At 31.9% G+C, this 17,085-nt stretch overlaps 2 protein-coding genes and 1 long non-coding RNA gene across 5 annotated transcripts; 1 reads left to right on the plus strand and 2 right to left on the minus strand.

The window, feature by feature from the left end:
* Nucleotides 1-562: 562 nt before the first annotated feature.
* Nucleotides 563-1,002, minus strand: LOC103575184 (uncharacterized). Its single transcript, XR_549289.2, has 3 exons — nt 916-1,002; nt 752-831; nt 563-638 (listed from the first exon to the last, which is right to left on the minus strand). It is a non-coding gene; the product is annotated as an uncharacterized LOC103575184 (long non-coding RNA).
* Nucleotides 1,003-1,749: 747 nt separating this feature from the next.
* Nucleotides 1,750-13,734, plus strand: LOC103575185 (multidrug resistance-associated protein 1). Of its 3 annotated transcripts, none has more exons than XM_008554863.3 (12): nt 1,750-1,839; nt 2,490-2,789; nt 2,880-3,017; nt 3,288-3,601; nt 3,788-3,970; nt 4,043-5,909; nt 5,982-6,201; nt 6,967-7,187; nt 10,788-10,968; nt 11,029-11,137; nt 11,231-12,127; nt 12,195-13,734. In XM_008554863.3, the coding sequence occupies exons 1-12, from the start codon at nt 1,795-1,797 to the stop codon at nt 12,307-12,309; spliced, it is 4,590 nt and encodes a 1,529-aa protein (XP_008553085.1). In that variant the 5' UTR covers nt 1,750-1,794; the 3' UTR covers nt 12,310-13,734. The 3 variants fall into 3 exon arrangements, with proteins under 3 accessions (XP_008553085.1, XP_008553086.1, XP_008553088.1); XM_008554864.3 differs by lacking the exon at nt 6,967-7,187 and adding an exon at nt 8,146-8,366; XM_008554866.3 differs by lacking the exon at nt 6,967-7,187 and adding an exon at nt 10,040-10,260.
* A 77-nt stretch (nt 13,735-13,811) lies between these two features.
* Nucleotides 13,812-16,707, minus strand: LOC103575183 (putative lipid scramblase CLPTM1). The gene is made up of 3 exons (XM_008554861.2): nt 16,560-16,707; nt 15,147-16,194; nt 13,812-15,061 (listed from the first exon to the last, which is right to left on the minus strand). Exons 1-3 carry the CDS (start codon nt 16,674-16,676, stop codon nt 14,307-14,309), a joined length of 1,920 nt encoding a protein of 639 aa, XP_008553083.1. The 5' UTR covers nt 16,677-16,707; the 3' UTR covers nt 13,812-14,306.
* Nucleotides 16,708-17,085: the final 378 nt, after the last annotated feature.

A 17,085-nucleotide genomic window follows, 5' to 3' on the forward strand; every position in this document is an offset into this window, starting at 1 on the left:
GTAGGCTCGGCTATCTCTTGAATTTCATTTATTGCTTTTAGTTACTACGATACGTTTTTTTAAATTTATTACTTATGGAAGAACTTTAATGACCGATATGTGTAATTAATTTTTTAAATAATGATAAATGTGATTAATATGCAAGTACAAGTGATAAATTAATTTATCAATTAAATTTTTACAAATAAATTTTATTACTCTGCTGTAAATTAACTTCCGCGTGAGTGTCATCAGACGGAAACGGAGCATACGCGTTTTAATACAAGAAAAGTAGATTCAATTGTAAGTGTTCAGTGGAATTAAATTGTATTAGTGGAGAGCATTAGTGTGAATTAAATAACAGCTTGGTCATGATCGAGATAAAGCGTTACGACTGTTAAAGCGAATTAAAAATATAATTTTTAATGTGTAATATAAAAATAAACTTTTAAAAATTTATATATATATAAATTAATAAGTAAGAGAGTAAAAGTTTTAACAATTTATTTATTTTGAAATTTAAATTTTTCCCGCGAATTTTAAATTATCAATGCAACAAAAATATTTGAAATTTTCTAAGTATAAAATTGTTTATCATATTTAATTATTTGAATTTATGAAAGTTTCATATATTTTTTGTCTGTAATCGGCCCACTGAGCTGTCAAAAAAATACACAAATTTTTAAAACTATCTGATAATTATTTTAAAAAATTATGACACACAAAATAATTGACATTAAAAAAATGAACAAGTAAAATTGATAAAAATTACCAAATGGATGTCAAAATATTTTTGTTACCGAAAAAGTCAGATGTCCGTCGCTTCTCGTATCATTTTAAATTTATGATGGCCTAGAAAAAAATAATAGTAAAATGTCAAAGTTAGATAATGAAATATTTAAAATAAAATAAAATATATATGTTTTATTTATTCACCAATCGTAATCTTTCGTCCTTGGCGGGTTTTTATCCTCGAGAACTCTCGATTATCATCGTGTGATTGTGATTGTATCTAATATCCAGTGAATTGCTGAACGTGGATCGAGAACGAGAAAACTATAGCTACTTGTCAGCTTTTGTATTTCACAGTATCGATATCATATATGTAATATATATATAAATAGCAGTTGTTTGTGTGAGTAAGGGTATTTGTCATACACACTTGGGAGTAACTGGACACTCGGCTGCTCGGCATTCGGCCATTCGTAAGCAGTAACACCAGCAAGACACATCAGTAGCAATGTCTTCCAATAGCAGAAGGCTAAATAATTATTTATTATCATCATCGTTGTTGTGTTCCAGTGAATGTTACAATTATTAATTTGAGTGGATAAGGTTACTCGAGGGCAATACAAATAAATTGCATATAATAAAGACGCGGGTTTTTTGTCTTGTCTACTTTTAACGACCGTCTCTCTCCTCGGCCACGCTGATTTTTCATCATACGCCGCCACCGCTGCTGATAGTTAACAGTTGACTTACACTACCTCGATATAGGTTGCGAAATTAAATTACTCGGTGAGTTAACTCTCGTTATTTAATATTATTTTTCATGTCATACTTATATATATCACTAATTTAATATTTGTCATGACACCGCAAGTTTCTTGTAAGAGTTTATGGTTTGCCGGATAAAAAACGCACAGTTTACTTATTTTTAAATTATCCATGGCATTATTTTGTAAAATATATATGTATTTTTTTTTTAGTTTGATGGTGAAAGCTACTGGGTTTGCTTGTGGAGAAAACTTGATCAGTTAAATTGTTCAAATATTCATTTATCGGAGGAAATTAGGATAAAGGTTAATCACGAAGATGGAGAATAATTCTATGGACCTGTTTTGCGGCTCTACATTTTGGGTATGATATTTTTTTTTAAATTATTGACTAGATAAAAATATTTAGAATTTAGTTCAGCTTTTTTACTACGTGTGTAAAAAAATTGATAAAATATTATGAAAATAGTAGAAATTTTAGTGACAATTAGCGGACTTCTGACAATTTTTAAAACTTTTAAATAATAAATTCAAATGTATGTAAAATAAAAATAAAAAAATTCATGTTTAGACAACTCAAAATTCAGTACATACATTTTTAAAAATTGCCGTATGTCTGCTACATTTAAATTCGTGAAATTTTATGATGCTAAAAATAGCAGACATTAACAGACAGGCATAAAGTTTTGAAAATCCATCTGGAGAATTTTATTTTTTATATTTTATACTTTTATTTCGTAAATTCATTAGATGTCAGCTTCTTCCAGTATCATTAAATAATAAGGAATTTGATTTACAGACTAATCAGATAAATATTTTGTAATTACCAATAAGTGACTATTTAACATTTTAAAAAAATAATTTTGTAAAGAATTTTTGGATACCAGTTCATTAAAGACTGCAGTAAAATACAGATTATAATTTAATTGTAAAAATACAGATCAGTAACACAGCCGAGAAAGATGTCAATTCTCATAAAATGAAGATAAAAAAGTATTCAATTTTTTTTTTCAGGATTCAAACCTAACTTGGTACACCGAGGACCCAGAAATAACGCCATGTTTTCAAAAAACAGTGCTGGTATGGGCACCGTGCATATTCCTCTGGATATTTTCGTTGCTGGAAACGTATTATCTGATAAACAGCAAAAGAAAAAATATTCCTTATACCTGGAAGTTTATTTCCAAAGGAGTACTTACAATTGTTCTTATAGTACTTAGCATTGTTGATTTAGCAGTAGCAATACATAATAGCAATTATACGACAGTTTTCAATGTTGAATATTACACGCCGTTTATTAAAATCATTACCTTTGTAAGTACTATAAATTTATCAGAGATAATTGAGCTAAGGTATTTGGGTGGATACTTATTTGTGTAAATGATTAATATTAATTATTAACAGGGTTTAGCATTATTATTGATGCATTACAATAGGAAATGTGGAATGCGAACTTCTGGATTGTTGTTTTTGTTTTGGTTCTTATTGGCCTGTTGTGGTGCCGTACAATTCAGAAGTCTTATCAGGGATTATAATAATCAAGTAAGTAAAAAAATTACAATTGATTAAGTAATTAAACAGGTAATAAATATTTTTTTCATGATACTAGCATCGAACTTAAAGTTTCTGACTGGCTACTGGCACTAAAACTTTAAATTCCGATGCAGGTAATCATGAAAAATCTAGTGTGTGACCCAGGATTGAACACGATTTCAAACTGCGAGTGATGTCAGCCGTCACCCTGGTCTGAAATCGTTTTGTTTAATCCCTTGTCACAATATACTAATAAATTTCAATTTTTGTTTCTCTAAGCCTGAGCTGCCTTACTCTTTTGTATCATACATGATATATTACCCAGTGGTATTGGTATTACTATTGCTCAATTTTCTTGTGGATGCAGAGCCGAAATTTTCACGATACGGTCAGGTGGAAAGACCATGTCCGGAGCAAGCTGCGTCGTATCCATCAAGAATATTGTTCGCTTGGTTCGATGGACTGGCGTGGAAGGGTTTCAAAAAGCCCTTGACTACCTCTGACTTGTGGTCGATGAACCCGGAGGATACCGCAGCGGAAATAGTTCCGAAGTTCAATAAATATTGGACGAGAAATATGCAAAAATGTGACAAGTAAGTTGTTATGAATATTTTATCTTTATTATTGTCAAATATTGTCTTACATTATTAATAAGTGTGTGTGTAATTGCTAACAAGGCTCTGTTGCAATTACTGTAGGTGAGAAAATATTTTAAATTATTTTTTTCTTGGTAAATTTATCAGAGTTCAGGTGAAAATAAAATGATTTTTTTTCAACAGCCAGAGTACCAAGGCCTCATTTCGCAAAGCCTCTGGCCAAGTTGACTTCGACAGTACCCGGAAGAGAAAAGTCGCATCTGTTATTATACCTCTATACAAAATATTTGGTCCAACTCTTCTTTTTGGCGCGTTACTTAAATTATCACAAGATATAATGACGTTTATCAGTCCTCTAGTATTAGGGTGGGTCATTAATTAATCAAGTAAATTGTAAATAAAAATAAAGTACTAATTGTTTTTTAAAAATAATTGCAGATTACTTATAAACTTTGTATCAGGAAAAGAAGAAATGTGGAAGGGTTATTTTTACTCCGTTCTTCTTCTGCTAACAGCGATATCTCAAACATTAGTCTTGTCGCAGTACTTCAACCGGATGTTTATCGTGGGCATGAGAATGCGCACAGCCCTTGTCGCGGCTATTTATCGTAAAGCGCTTAGAATGTCAAACGCCGCACGTAAAGAATCAACAGTGGGTGAAATAGTAAATTTGATGTCCGTGGATGCGCAACGATTCATGGACTTGATGCCGTACATCAACATGATCTGGTCAGCGCCTTTGCAAATCGGGGTTGCGCTTTACTTCCTCTGGGGTGAGCTAAATGCTGCTGTTTTTGCTGGTCTAGCTGTCATGATTGTTCTTATTCCAATAAACGCCTTTATTGCCAATAAAGTCAAGACTTTGCAGATAAAACAAATGAAGAGCAAAGACGAAAGAGTTAAACTCATGAATGAAGTATTAAACGGCATTAAAGTACTTAAATTATACGCATGGGAGCCGTCATTTGAGCAACAAATTTTAAAAATAAGAAGTAAAGAAATAAAGGTATTAAAAGAAGCGGCATATCTTAACGCGGGAACAAGTTTTATATGGTCCTGCGCTCCGTTTTTAGTTTCTTTCGTGTCATTTGCTACCTATGTCTACATTGACCCTACAAATGTCCTGGACAGCAAGAAAGCTTTTGTGTCTTTGAGTTTATTTAATATCCTGCGGTTCCCGCTGTCAATGCTACCCATGGTGATAAGCAACTTTGTACAGGCGATGGTTTCCATCAAACGAATAAATGCATACATGAATGGGGAAGAATTAGATCCAAATAACGTTCAACATGATCAATCAGAACTACACCCATTGATTATTGAGAATGGGAGTTTCACGTGGGACTCTGAGACTCCAGACAGGCCTACGTTGAAGAACATAAACCTGCAAGTGCAGCAAGGACAGTTGGTGGCTGTTGTGGGAACAGTTGGATCAGGTAAGAGTTCACTGATATCGGCTTTCCTTGGAGAAATGGAACGAATTAGCGGGAGAGTCAATACCAAAGGATCAATAGCTTACGTTGCTCAGCAAGCATGGATCCAAAATGCAACTTTGCAAGACAACATTTTATTTGGGAAACCTATGGACAAAGCTCTGTATGCTAAAGTAATTGATGCGTGTGCTCTTGGTCTGGATATCAAAATGCTGCCGGCTGGAGATCAAACGGAAATCGGCGAGAAAGGAATAAATTTATCTGGTGGGCAAAAACAAAGAGTTGCTCTTGCTCGAGCTGTTTACACTGACTGCGATATTTATTTTCTTGATGATCCTCTCAGTGCCGTTGACTCTCATGTCGGAAAACATATTTTTGAAAATGTCGTTGGACCCAGTGGTTTGCTGAAAAAAAAGACACGTGTACTTGTAACTCATGGTATTACTTATTTGCCGGAAGTCGATAATATTATTGTGTTGAAAGACGGTGAGATAACGGAAAGCGGGACATACAAACAGTTGATGGAAAAACGAGGAGCTTTTGCTGATTTTCTCATTCAGCATCTTCAAGAAATCAAGCCTGAGGATGTGCCGGAAACTGAGCTGACGGAAATTAAGCAACAACTTGAGTCGACTATTGGACCTGAAGAACTTCAACAGAAATTAACGAAAGCACGATCTAGATTGTCTATCACTCACAGCGAGTCTGGATCCATTGATCAAAAATCATTGACCGGTTCTTTACATAGGCAACAATCAGTAGATAGTCAAAAATCGGTTAATATCATGCGCAGTTCTAGCATCAAGGACAATTCACTTACAGTAAAAGCCGGTGAGAAAATAATTGAAGCTGAAAAAACCGAAACCGGAAGTGTAAGTATTTTCTTTAAAAAATCTACAGCTAAATTTAATCGAATGATCTAAAAAAAAATTTTTTTTATTCAGGTAAAATTACGCGTGTACGCTCATTATTTAAAATCAATCGGTTGGTTTTTGTCAATATCAACAATAATAATGAATGCCATTTTCCAAGCATTCAGTATTGGATCAAACATCTGGATCAGTGACTGGTCAAATGACAAGACAGTTGTTGTCAATGGAACAGTTGATGACTCTAAAAAACTCACGTATGTCTCTGTGTACGGAGGTCTAGGTCTGGGTCAAGGTATGTAACCTCTCAGTATTAACTGACATTTACTTTAATTTAATTTAACAAAAAATAAAACCAACTATGGTCTCATCGAGGTTCGATTCTCAAGAGTCTCGTTGCCTTTAGTCCAAAAACTGAAACCCCATGGACCGGCATCGCTATACAGTTGATTTAATTAATTAAAATTATGATAATCGCAACTCCCATTCTAATGAAAACATATCACAGGAAGCACGATATTAATAAGCAGATGAAAAATATATTTAATAGTCTGTTAAATAATTAACTCGTTTTCTTCCCACTCGAATTAACAATCACGATTAGAGAAACGAGTGTGGTTTGCTGTGTTTTTGAAGGCGCGGCCAGTATTGTCAATTACATTTATTTTTATTTATTTATTTATTTATTTACTTACTTACATTAACAGTAGTTTTGATAAATTTATATATAATTATTTATTCTCACAAACCTCAGTAGCATTGTGGAATATTTTTACAAGTTAATATATTTAATGCAACATGCGCATGTCTATAAATATATATTCTTGTTATCTTGAATTTTATCCCCTAGGGACGTAGCTCTAGTAGACAACTAATTTACTGCTTCTTGATATTAAACAGTTGACTCTGTGCATGGTCATCTCTAACGGTATATTTATACATACAATCATTAAATCTATCACGATATTTATTGACAAAAAATAATTTATTAAACTTTAAATTCAGGGAAACTAATGGCTACTGTTTATTTTTTTTTTATTATTTTAAAAATAAATTTCAGCAATTTTTGTGCTTGTTGCACAGCTGATTTCGGCTGTTGGCTGTCTGCGAAGCAGTAAAATGCTGCATGATGAATTAGTATCTGGTGTACTACGTTTACCTATTGGATTTTTCGATACCACGCCGTCTGGCAGACTATTAAATCGTTTTGGCAAGGACGTTGATGTTGTCGACAATGTATTACCGATGAATCTTAGAACATGGTTACTTTGCCTCGCAGGGGTACGTGAGATTTTTAAAAATTGATCTCACAATAACTCTAAATATCGTATCACACTTTTTATTTGCATTTTTATTTGTTTATTTCATTAAATTCATATTTTTTTTTGCACAGAAAAAAAATTAATTTCTTGGCACAAGAGAAGTTTTTTATTATGAAATGAAAATTTTCATTTTCAATTCATAATGCAAAGAATTTCTTAGGGCAAGTAAAAATTATTTTTTTCTGTTGATAAATTCACAATTTAAAATATTGATACGACGTATCACGGTCCACCAATGAGTACTGTGTTTTGCCGTAGAGTAGATTTTATTATTTTGTTTATTTGTCAACTAATATTATTCGTTTTATTTAGCTAACACATACTTATATTTTTACTCTTATTATTTGTTTGCATCTCGTTATTTTATTATTTTATTTATTAAATAATACTAGTTGCACCTTCAGCACGGTTAAATCCATACTCCTCATATCAGTTAATTTTTATCATACGTCAATTCATCTGTAGGTACCGGAGTCTAATCACTACCCTGATAGCCACACTTTCTTTTTAAAAAACTTGCTGCTAAGTTTTGTCGGCCAGGTTGACGTCAAGTTCTGCTGTTTCCAGTTTTTACTGATATGAGTACAAGAGCTACAAGTTGACGTAAATCTGCAGCCGTAATGCGTTTAATCAAAAAGTTGAAAAAAAAACTTGAATTCAAAATTTGACTTAAAAATTGACTGCAAATTACCGTCAACTGCAGTCAACTTGACATCTCTTCGGTTGTAGATTCCCGTCAACTTGCGACAAAATGGCTATCAGGGCAGGTCACTGTCAACCCCATTTTATTTTCAAATAATAATAGCCTTGAAAATAAAAATAGTAAAGAGATGAGAGTAAAAAATGACGTCAATTGTCTCAGCAGATCAGCAATAATATTACTCTTTTTCTTTATTTTTTTTTTAAACACTTTCTAGGTATCTTGTCAATCCTTATATCGGTAAACTTGGCAATAGGGTCAGTTAGAGCATGTGTTAAAATGTTTCAACAATTATTGATGCAAGTACTACGCAATCCTATGTCATTTTTTGACAGCACACCGGCAGGTCGTCTGTTGAATCGGTTTGGTAAAGATACAGACGTCGTTGACAATATTATACCAATTAATCTACGTTCTTGGCTAAATTGTTTTTTCTCGGTATGATCACTCATATCAAACAAAATTTTATATATTTTATTAGTTGCATTCTCAAGCTTTAAAAATATATATATTTTTAAAATAAAGCGCGCATTGATTTTAATGACAATGTGCTGGGGAAATAAATTGCTTGCGTTGCTTCCTGATTTTAAATGAAAACTACAGACTATATATATGAAAAAAACAAAAATAAAATAGAATATCATTAAATCATAACTCATCAATCATTATGGCGATTTTTTTTTTGTTGACTAATCTGTCCAATGGGTTTTTTTTAAAAAAATATTCCAGATTGTAAACGCAAAGAAATTTATTTATTAAGCAACAGAAGATGGGGTTGCAAAAAAAAATAGATAAAAATCCATGAATTTAAAAAATAAAATTACCACTAGTCTTCCGTTGCTTCAATAAAATTTTTTCTGCGTGTGTGTTATTGTTTGTACTTAACTTGCTAATGCATTATGATGTATGGCTAGTAATTAACAAATTGGTTTAAAAAAAAAAAAGAAAAACGACAGGACTACAAGAAGAGTGGATGGTTGTTCTGAAGATGTAGTTATTGTGTTACAGTCCTATCTGTGGTATTCTCATCAATGTTTATATACGTCGGTACCCTGAGATCATCCTCAGCAATGATGCGTGAGGCTCTGCTCAACATAATGCGTGCTCCCAGTTCTTTCTTCGATACAGTACCCACCGGCCGGATACTAAGCCGTTTCAGTGGCGATGTAGACGTCATGGACTCAAAACTACCCTTATCCATTGTACAGTGGCTACCCTGTTGTTTGAGGGTAAGCTTTCATACGCGATCATTATCATGGTCTCATTATGCATAACTAAATCTCATTTATTTTACTTATATATTTTTATTTTACTTTTTTATCTATGTCGCATGCCAATAGTGTTGTAAAAGATTTGCACTCGAGCATGTTTCTCTCACTTTAAATCAGCTAATGACGGATACAATTATACTCTTTATTATGCCTGATTATTTTTACTGCCAAGTATCTGCTTAATATTATTTGCATGAGAGTTTGAACCCTATCTAGTCTTGCTGTTATTTTTAAAATGATAATTTAATATTTATATTATTTTATTTATTTCCTACGAACTAAACTACTATTTCATTAATTTTAACTAATAAAAGTATCACATAATTTAATTCATTTTTTAAATCAAGGTCATTCTTACTACCCCCAATTTTTGAAAATATTTAATGGATTTGAACTGCCATCCGTATTTGAATTTTATTAATTAATTAAAAAATTAATTACAGTTGATATCATTTAGGAGTAAAAACTTGATGGTAAATTTCGTTTGACTTCTAATTGATGACAATTGTAAGTAATTTTTTTTTTAAATCTACATTTCGGCGGCAGTTATCAATATTTTTAAAAAAAGGGGGAAAATTTTTAAGAATGCCCTTAAATAATAAAATTAATAATATAAGAATAAAAAATTGATATCTACGAAATGCATGGCACAGCAAACTTCACTCCCATGCCTAGTGGTGGCAATTTATTAAAATACCAATTTAAAATTTAAGCCCAGTATAATGATAACATTTAATAAGATGTGATTTAAAAAATGACCGCTGTCACAGAGAGCTAAAGGAAAAAAATTTCTTTAAAAACGATGCTGCGGTTAAAATTATTGCCGGCGTCTTGTTGTAGCGGTGACGAGTTTTTTCTGCGATTTGGCTCCACAGCTGGGCTGCTGGCTGGCTGCACGTCAGATGCATCTGGTAATGCTTCGGGGGGTAATGCGTGCATCATTGACCTTCTTTGATACTACTCCTACTGGTCGCATTATCTCCAGATTTGCTAAAGATGTCGACGTGCTGGACACTTCGCTTCCGCAGCAAATTTCTGATAGCTTCTATTGTCTTTTCGAGGTAATTTTACACTAATCACCAATTCAAATTTCAGTATCAATTATAGAAACTCTGCCTTATTTGGACATGCTGAAAACTCCACATAGTATTTAAATATAATTTAATATTTTAATTTTTAGTATAATTGTGTCCGTCTCATTTGCTAGCGGTTTTAAAATAATTATTTGAGTGGATTATCCTAATTAAATATAAGTAATGCTTGGGCTTAATAATATAATTAAGGCATAAGGTGGTAGACTGTCTTAATAATAATTAAACATTAATTAATTAATTAATTAACTAGGCTATGATAACTATTATTGGTACATGTTGGTGGGCCTTAAGTGTTTTTTGTTTACTTTTTTATCATCAGTAATTTATATCAAGCACAGCTTTGCATGATAATATTATTTATTTTTTTCATTCATTTTATTGTTTTACGTAATGGTCTCAATATTTTGTTTTTTCACAGATTAGTTATTTTAAATGGTATCGTTTGTATAATTGTTTTTTTTTTAAATTAATCCTAATTAACATACAAATTACAGGTGATTGCTACACTTGTAGTAATAAGTTACAGTACACCGATATTTATATCAGTGATAGTACCTATCGGTGTTATTTATTATTTCATTCAACGTTTTTACGTTGCGACTTCACGTCAATTAAAACGTTTAGAATCAGTATCAAGATCTCCTATTTATTCTCATTTTGGTGAATCCATAACAGGTATTTATTTTTTTATTTTTTATAATTATAATAATTATAATAATTATTGTTATTATTTAGGTGCTCAAACAATACGTGCATTTAATGTACAAGAAAGATTTATCTATGAATCAGAACGTCGAGTTGATTTCAATCAAATGTGTTACTACCCAGGTATTATAAGTAATAGGTACGTTAAAAAATATTAAAATAAAAAAAACCACTTGTACAATTAGTGCTTCTGATTTATTATTATTATTATTATGAATTTTTTTATTCAAAGATGGCTGGCGGTGAGATTAGAAATGTTGGGTAACATGATAATATTTTTTGCCGCAATATTTTCTGTACTTGGAAGAGACTCATTGAGTCCTGGTCTTGTTGGTCTGTCAATTAGTTACGCACTTCAGATAACGCAGACATTAAATTGGCTGGTGAGAATGACATCAGACGTCGAGACAAATATCGTCGCTGTTGAAAGAATAAAAGAGTACGGAGAAACACCACAGGAAGCCGCATGGGAAATTCTTAGTACGGCTCCACCAAAAGACTGGCCTTCAGAAGGCCGCGTCGAGTTTCGTGATTACAAAGTCCGCTACCGAGAGGGTCTTGATCTTGTGCTCAATGGGATAAGTTTCGCCGTGAACGGCGGGGAGAAGATTGGAATTGTCGGGCGTACCGGAGCCGGCAAGTCATCTTTGACGTTGTCACTATTCAGAATAATTGAGGCGGCTGCGGGTAAAATATTCATCGACGGCATCGACATATCCAAGCTTGGTCTCCATGCATTGAGATCAAGGCTCACAATTATCCCTCAGGACCCAGTTCTCTTCTCGGGCACTCTGCGTCTCAACTTAGATCCCTTTGACTCGCACACTGATGAACAAATTTGGCAGGCGCTTGAACACGCGCACTTGAAAGCGTTTGCCAAAACTCTTCCCAATGGACTCATGTACTCGGTGTCCGAGGGTGGGGACAATTTGAGTGTCGGTCAGCGGCAATTAATTTGTTTGGCTAGAGCTCTATTAAGAAAAACTAAAATTCTCATACTGGATGAGGCTACTGCTGCTGTTGATCTAGAGACAGATGATCTTATTCAACAGACGATCAAAGAAGAATTTAAAGACAGTACTGTTCTTACAATTGCTCATAGACTTAATACGATAGTTGATTCGGACAGGTATGAATTTAATCATTTATAAACAAATAAAATAAATAATTTACTAATTGTTATCTCAATTTTTCAGGGTAATTGTTTTAGATAAGGGAGTTATAACAGAGTTCGATAAACCGGAAGTTTTAATGCAAACACCGACCAGCGCATTTCACAGTATGGCTAAAGACGCCGGAATGGTCGCGTAATTTATCAATAAATTTTAATTAATATTATTTTTTATCATTATTAAATAAATATTTTTATTCACCAAAAAACGCACACTCCATTTCTTCAGTGCGTTGGTAACAGATGACGATTCACACAGCATATGAAGAAAGTATTAAATTTAAAATACTCGGCAAATTATTTTTAAAAAATATATAAATCAAAACTGTCATTGTATTTAAACTTTAAATTTAACCTCAGCCATTTAACTTAAATAGGCCACATTGCTACTTAACCGAGAGTTATTACATTGACTACTGCCAATCTAGTAATTAAAAAAATTAACTATTTAATTAACTATTTAAAATTATTGTTTAATGATTTATCACTGAGATTTACAAATAATTAGTCTTGTCTTGTTTTTTTATTGTTGTTATCACTTCAATTGTCTTTTATTGCCGACTATGTATAATTTTATATTTATATATAATTTTTATTTGTATACTTAAACTTTTTTTTTGTAATTTATAGTTATCGAAAAAATATCACGAACTAGGGATAGATTGTCATTAATTTTGTTTTTATTTTTGGTGTAATATAAATTATTATTACAATGCACCTTTTGCCTTTTATCAAGTGATAAAGTAAGAATTTTTAAGTACAATCTAGTAATAATTAAAATTTTAGGGCATTCTCAGACAGTACCCCTCCGCTTTTTTTTGAAATTTTAGATAAACTGTCATAAGTGTCAAAATTTTATCGATTAATTAAAAAATAAATTGAAGAAAGGCCAATTTCACTGAGATATATAATTTTCAAAAAATTAATTACAGTTTTTATCAAATAGAAGTTGAACAAAATTTTAGCTTATGAAATTTCAAAATTCTAATTACAAAATTTGCTTAAAAAATTTCGTTCAACTCCTAATTGGTGACAGCTGTCAATAATTTTTTAAAAATTTTATCTCAGCGAAATTACAACTCCGTTGTCTTTTTTTTATGAATGCTTCCATTTTTTTTTAAATTATTAACAAAATTTTAATTTAAAAAAAAAGTGGGGACACTGTTTGATAATGGCCTTAATTAACTGAACAAAAAATAACTTCAAACGAATTACTATAATAATAATAATAACAATAATATTAGATAATTTTATTTTTAATGTAATTTAAAAAAAAACGAATGTAGAATTTAATTACTAATTATTGTTTACCACGTTATCAAAAGCTTAAAAATAATCTATTACACGTTATATTTTAATTAACTGACATGTGAATCCTCTATGCAAAGTAGATAAGTTAAGTAGCGATAAAAGAAAAAAGAAAAATAAAAAAAATATTTGTACCTAATTATCATGTACTTACCTTTTATGTGGCAAGTACTTTTAATTAATTTATTAAAATAATACACTTCTATATATGCGCTCATATTTTATTTTTCGGTAATAAAAAAATTTTTTAAAAAACATTATTATATATAAATATATAAGTTTTTAAAATTAAAAAAAAAAACAACCCATTAAACCATTTTTGGAAGCTCATTAATTAATTTAAGATTTTTTTTATACTTTATTGCAATTAAACATCTGACAAAGCGTTTTTAAATTAATTACACTCATTATCATTATTATTATTAATATTATTTATTTGTTCTTTAATTAAAAACTTTCAAAACTTTAATTCATTTTTTCTACTTTCAAATCTTGGCTAGTTGTCCGTTTATTTTAATACAGATTTTTTTTTCTATATATATATATTTTCTTTTGTGTAAAAATCAACGCATTTTTATCTACACGTCGACATTTTTATTCTGGAAATTAATATGTACTCTGGCAGACATATAGAAATATTAATACCCGCGGGTTTAATTAAATTTAATTAATAAAAAAAAAAAAAATTAATGAAAGAATTAAAAAAAATAAATGACGTAATTGATCTAGATTTTGTACTTTGGTACGACAAAGTTAATGAAAATTAATTATAAAATCTATTTGAATTAATTAATTTAATACGTATTTAAAGAGATTATCGTACATAAAATTAATCAGTTTTCTTACTGACTTTATCTTTCGTACTCGCAACAGCGACTTGTTTTTTCGAAGCCTGATCGGCTTCCATATCGCCCGAGTAACCGAACTCGTTAACTCTTGACAGATCGGTTTTGTAGATCCATCGCTGATATAAAAATATAAAGAAGACTATGTCGTCACGGAAACAACCTAGTCGATACAGCGTCGGCATTTTAATAATGAAAGCAAATATGTCGTCGATGAATGTATTTAAAAATTTGTAGGACAGCATGCGCCAGGGAAGATGAGCTACGCTTTTTAATTTGTAATTTATAAATAATTGCGGAGTCATCATTATGAACCCGAATGTCAGCAAGAAACCGTAGAGCATATTGAGTACCCACGAGTACCATCCTTTGTGCTCTAAATACATCAATGAGTAAATCGCGTATCCGCCAAGAAGAGGATACAGAGCCCAGGATAGATATTTGAAAGCGAGTCTGTCGTATTCTTTGGTCGAGCTCTCGACATATGATCCCTTGTCGCGGAAGGACACGCTGGGAAATATTCCTAGGATTTTTCTGCTCCTGTCTAAACTGATGTCCACGACTTTGTTGATCTTCCAGATTTCAATACACAGTCCGATACCGCAGCTCAGACGGATCAGAGTGTTGGTCTCGTTATCCAGGACGTAGAGCAGCACGACCAGGGATTGAAAGACGTTGAAGAAGACTGAACGTACTGACAAACCTTCCAATGATTTTCTATTATTCCAGAACTGAATATCTGTAACAAAAAATTTTTTATAAAATAACTATCAAGTCTCAAGTCTAATAGTTATGTATTTTTATAATTAAATCTAGATCCTTACCATTTTTAAATGCCAAAAATTCAAAAACGCTGTGCAAAATCGAAACGAAAATGGTCATTCCCAGTAAGTAGGGATTTGTTTCGAGGATCGTTTCTTTCAGAGTGTCCTGATCACTATCATCTTCATCAGCGACGTCTCCCATGAACGACGAGGTCCATTTATTTCTCATATTCTGCGCCGAGTACAGCTGCCACTTGAACAGAGACAGTGGCTGGTAAGTGAGATGCAACTCTAGTTCCTTGACGGTGTCATTTAGCGGCTGATAATCGCGCTGCATGTTCCAGAAATCATTAACATAAATCGGTGGCTTGTAGAACGAACCTCCCTGTATAAATTCAATGTATTCATTCAATGGAGGCGGAACTTGCCCTGACACCCAGTTGGTTTGATCTGTCACGAGGTTAATTGTTAAATTAGGATGCCAGTGGGACACTATTTCCTGGTCCATCAGCTCCGCTTTTTTTATTTCTTCTTCACTGGCAGTTGTCTGTCCAGTCAATAAATTGTGTCGCTTTTGGTATTTTATTTTTTTGAATTTATTTACCATTTTTTTAGTATAGCACACGTGAGTCGCAGAATAAAGTTCTTTTCCATCCTTTGGATTTATCGATTTTCCCGCCTTTGTGGTGTAAATGTGCAAATAAATCGACCCATTGTTTTTCAATTTATTTGACGCCTCAAATTTATGGTTAAAGAAACGCGTGCCGTCATGGTTTGGTCCACTTGTCCAGTCGCCGTACACCAAACCCTTTTCTTGCCATATCAGCGCTCTTGAATCTTCAAACGAATTGAAAACTTCCGCCTCGGATAAAAATACATACAAGTCAAATAATGTTCCATTATCGTAGACATTAACTGCCGGATACTTTGGAACAACGCCATCGGTTGTTGCTGCTGATGTCGCAGGATCTGCTGCTGGTCTTCGGAAGAATGACGTGATAAAATATATAATCAATGACCTAATGATAAGTGATTTGAATACTGCTAAGAATGATTCCCATTTAGTTGGTTGATATTTTTGTCTTTGGGCGTCGATTTCTGCATTGATCTGAAATTTAAAAATTTAATTATTCAATTAATAAAATTATCAGTTTAATTTTTAAAGTTTTTAATTGGGAATTTGGGTCATTGTTAAATAGTAGGGAGTGTACCAAAAATATTACTGATATAAATATAGAATTGAGATAAATTTTTGCAGAACAATCTAATTATTGCGTCGAGTAAATGTACACGTGTACATAGCAACTAAAAATTATGACACGCAATTGATTACGTGTCCTTCCTAAATCTAAAAGGATCAGTTAGACCTTGTGAGCTGATGAGATCATTGCTATCTACCATGTAAACTATTTAAATTAAATTAACCTATGGGTAATATGAGTAATTGACAAAAAAAATTTGTAAAAAACTTACGTCTCTCTCTGGATTTTCATCTACGACGGCAACTTGGCCGTTTTCTTGTGGATTTTCCATTTCACTTGATACATTTGCTTCTACACGATTATCACCGTCATTCGCGGTGTCCGCCATCTTTAAATCTTTTAAAGTTTACTTTGCGATAAACAGACACTTGGCTCGTCCGTTCGTTAAATTCCTGTCGTCGTGTAAATTATTTTTACCAACTGTCGATATTTTTTTTTTAATTTACATTTTGATTTTCAAATATTTTTTTTTATGACAAAAAAAATATTTTATTTAAAAATTATTTGATTTGTAACAAAATGGCGGCAACTAATTCGCTGACTTTTATTTAATTAAAATAATAATTAACCGGATGTAAAATATCTGTCACTTTCAGTCAATCTGTCATTTTTATTTTTGAAGAAAAATTTTTTTTCAGTGTGAAATATGAACATGTAGAAAATTTAAAAAGCTATAGGTGTTAATTTGTGATTAATTTTTCTGTTTTTAATAATTTATCATTTCTAAAAAAAAAAAA

The sequence above is a fragment of the Microplitis demolitor genome, chromosome 3, assembly GCF_026212275.2.
Source record: "Microplitis demolitor isolate Queensland-Clemson2020A chromosome 3, iyMicDemo2.1a, whole genome shotgun sequence".
In the NCBI taxonomy this organism is placed as follows: domain Eukaryota; kingdom Metazoa; phylum Arthropoda; class Insecta; order Hymenoptera; family Braconidae; genus Microplitis; species Microplitis demolitor.

Bases quoted from the DNA above. Each gene is read 5' to 3' on its own strand.
- LOC103575185 (XM_008554863.3), top strand. From the start codon at position 1,795: ATGGAGAATAATTCTATGGACCTGTTTTGCGGCTCTACATTTTGG. The intron at 2,790-2,879 runs GTAAGTACTATA...AATTATTAACAG, and splicing joins TTATTAAAATCATTACCTTT to GGTTTAGCATTATTATTGAT. The intron at 7,188-10,787 runs GTACGTGAGATT...TACAAATTACAG, and splicing joins GGTTACTTTGCCTCGCAGGG to GTGATTGCTACACTTGTAGT.
- LOC103575183 (XM_008554861.2), bottom strand. From the start codon at position 16,676: ATGGCGGACACCGCGAATGACGGTGATAATCGTGTAGAAGCAAATGTA. The intron at 16,195-16,559 runs GTAAGTTTTTTA...TTTAAATTTCAG, and splicing joins ATGAAAATCCAGAGAGAGAC to ATCAATGCAGAAATCGACGC. The intron at 15,062-15,146 runs GTAAGGATCTAG...TTTTTGTTACAG, and splicing joins ATTTTTGGCATTTAAAAATG to ATATTCAGTTCTGGAATAAT.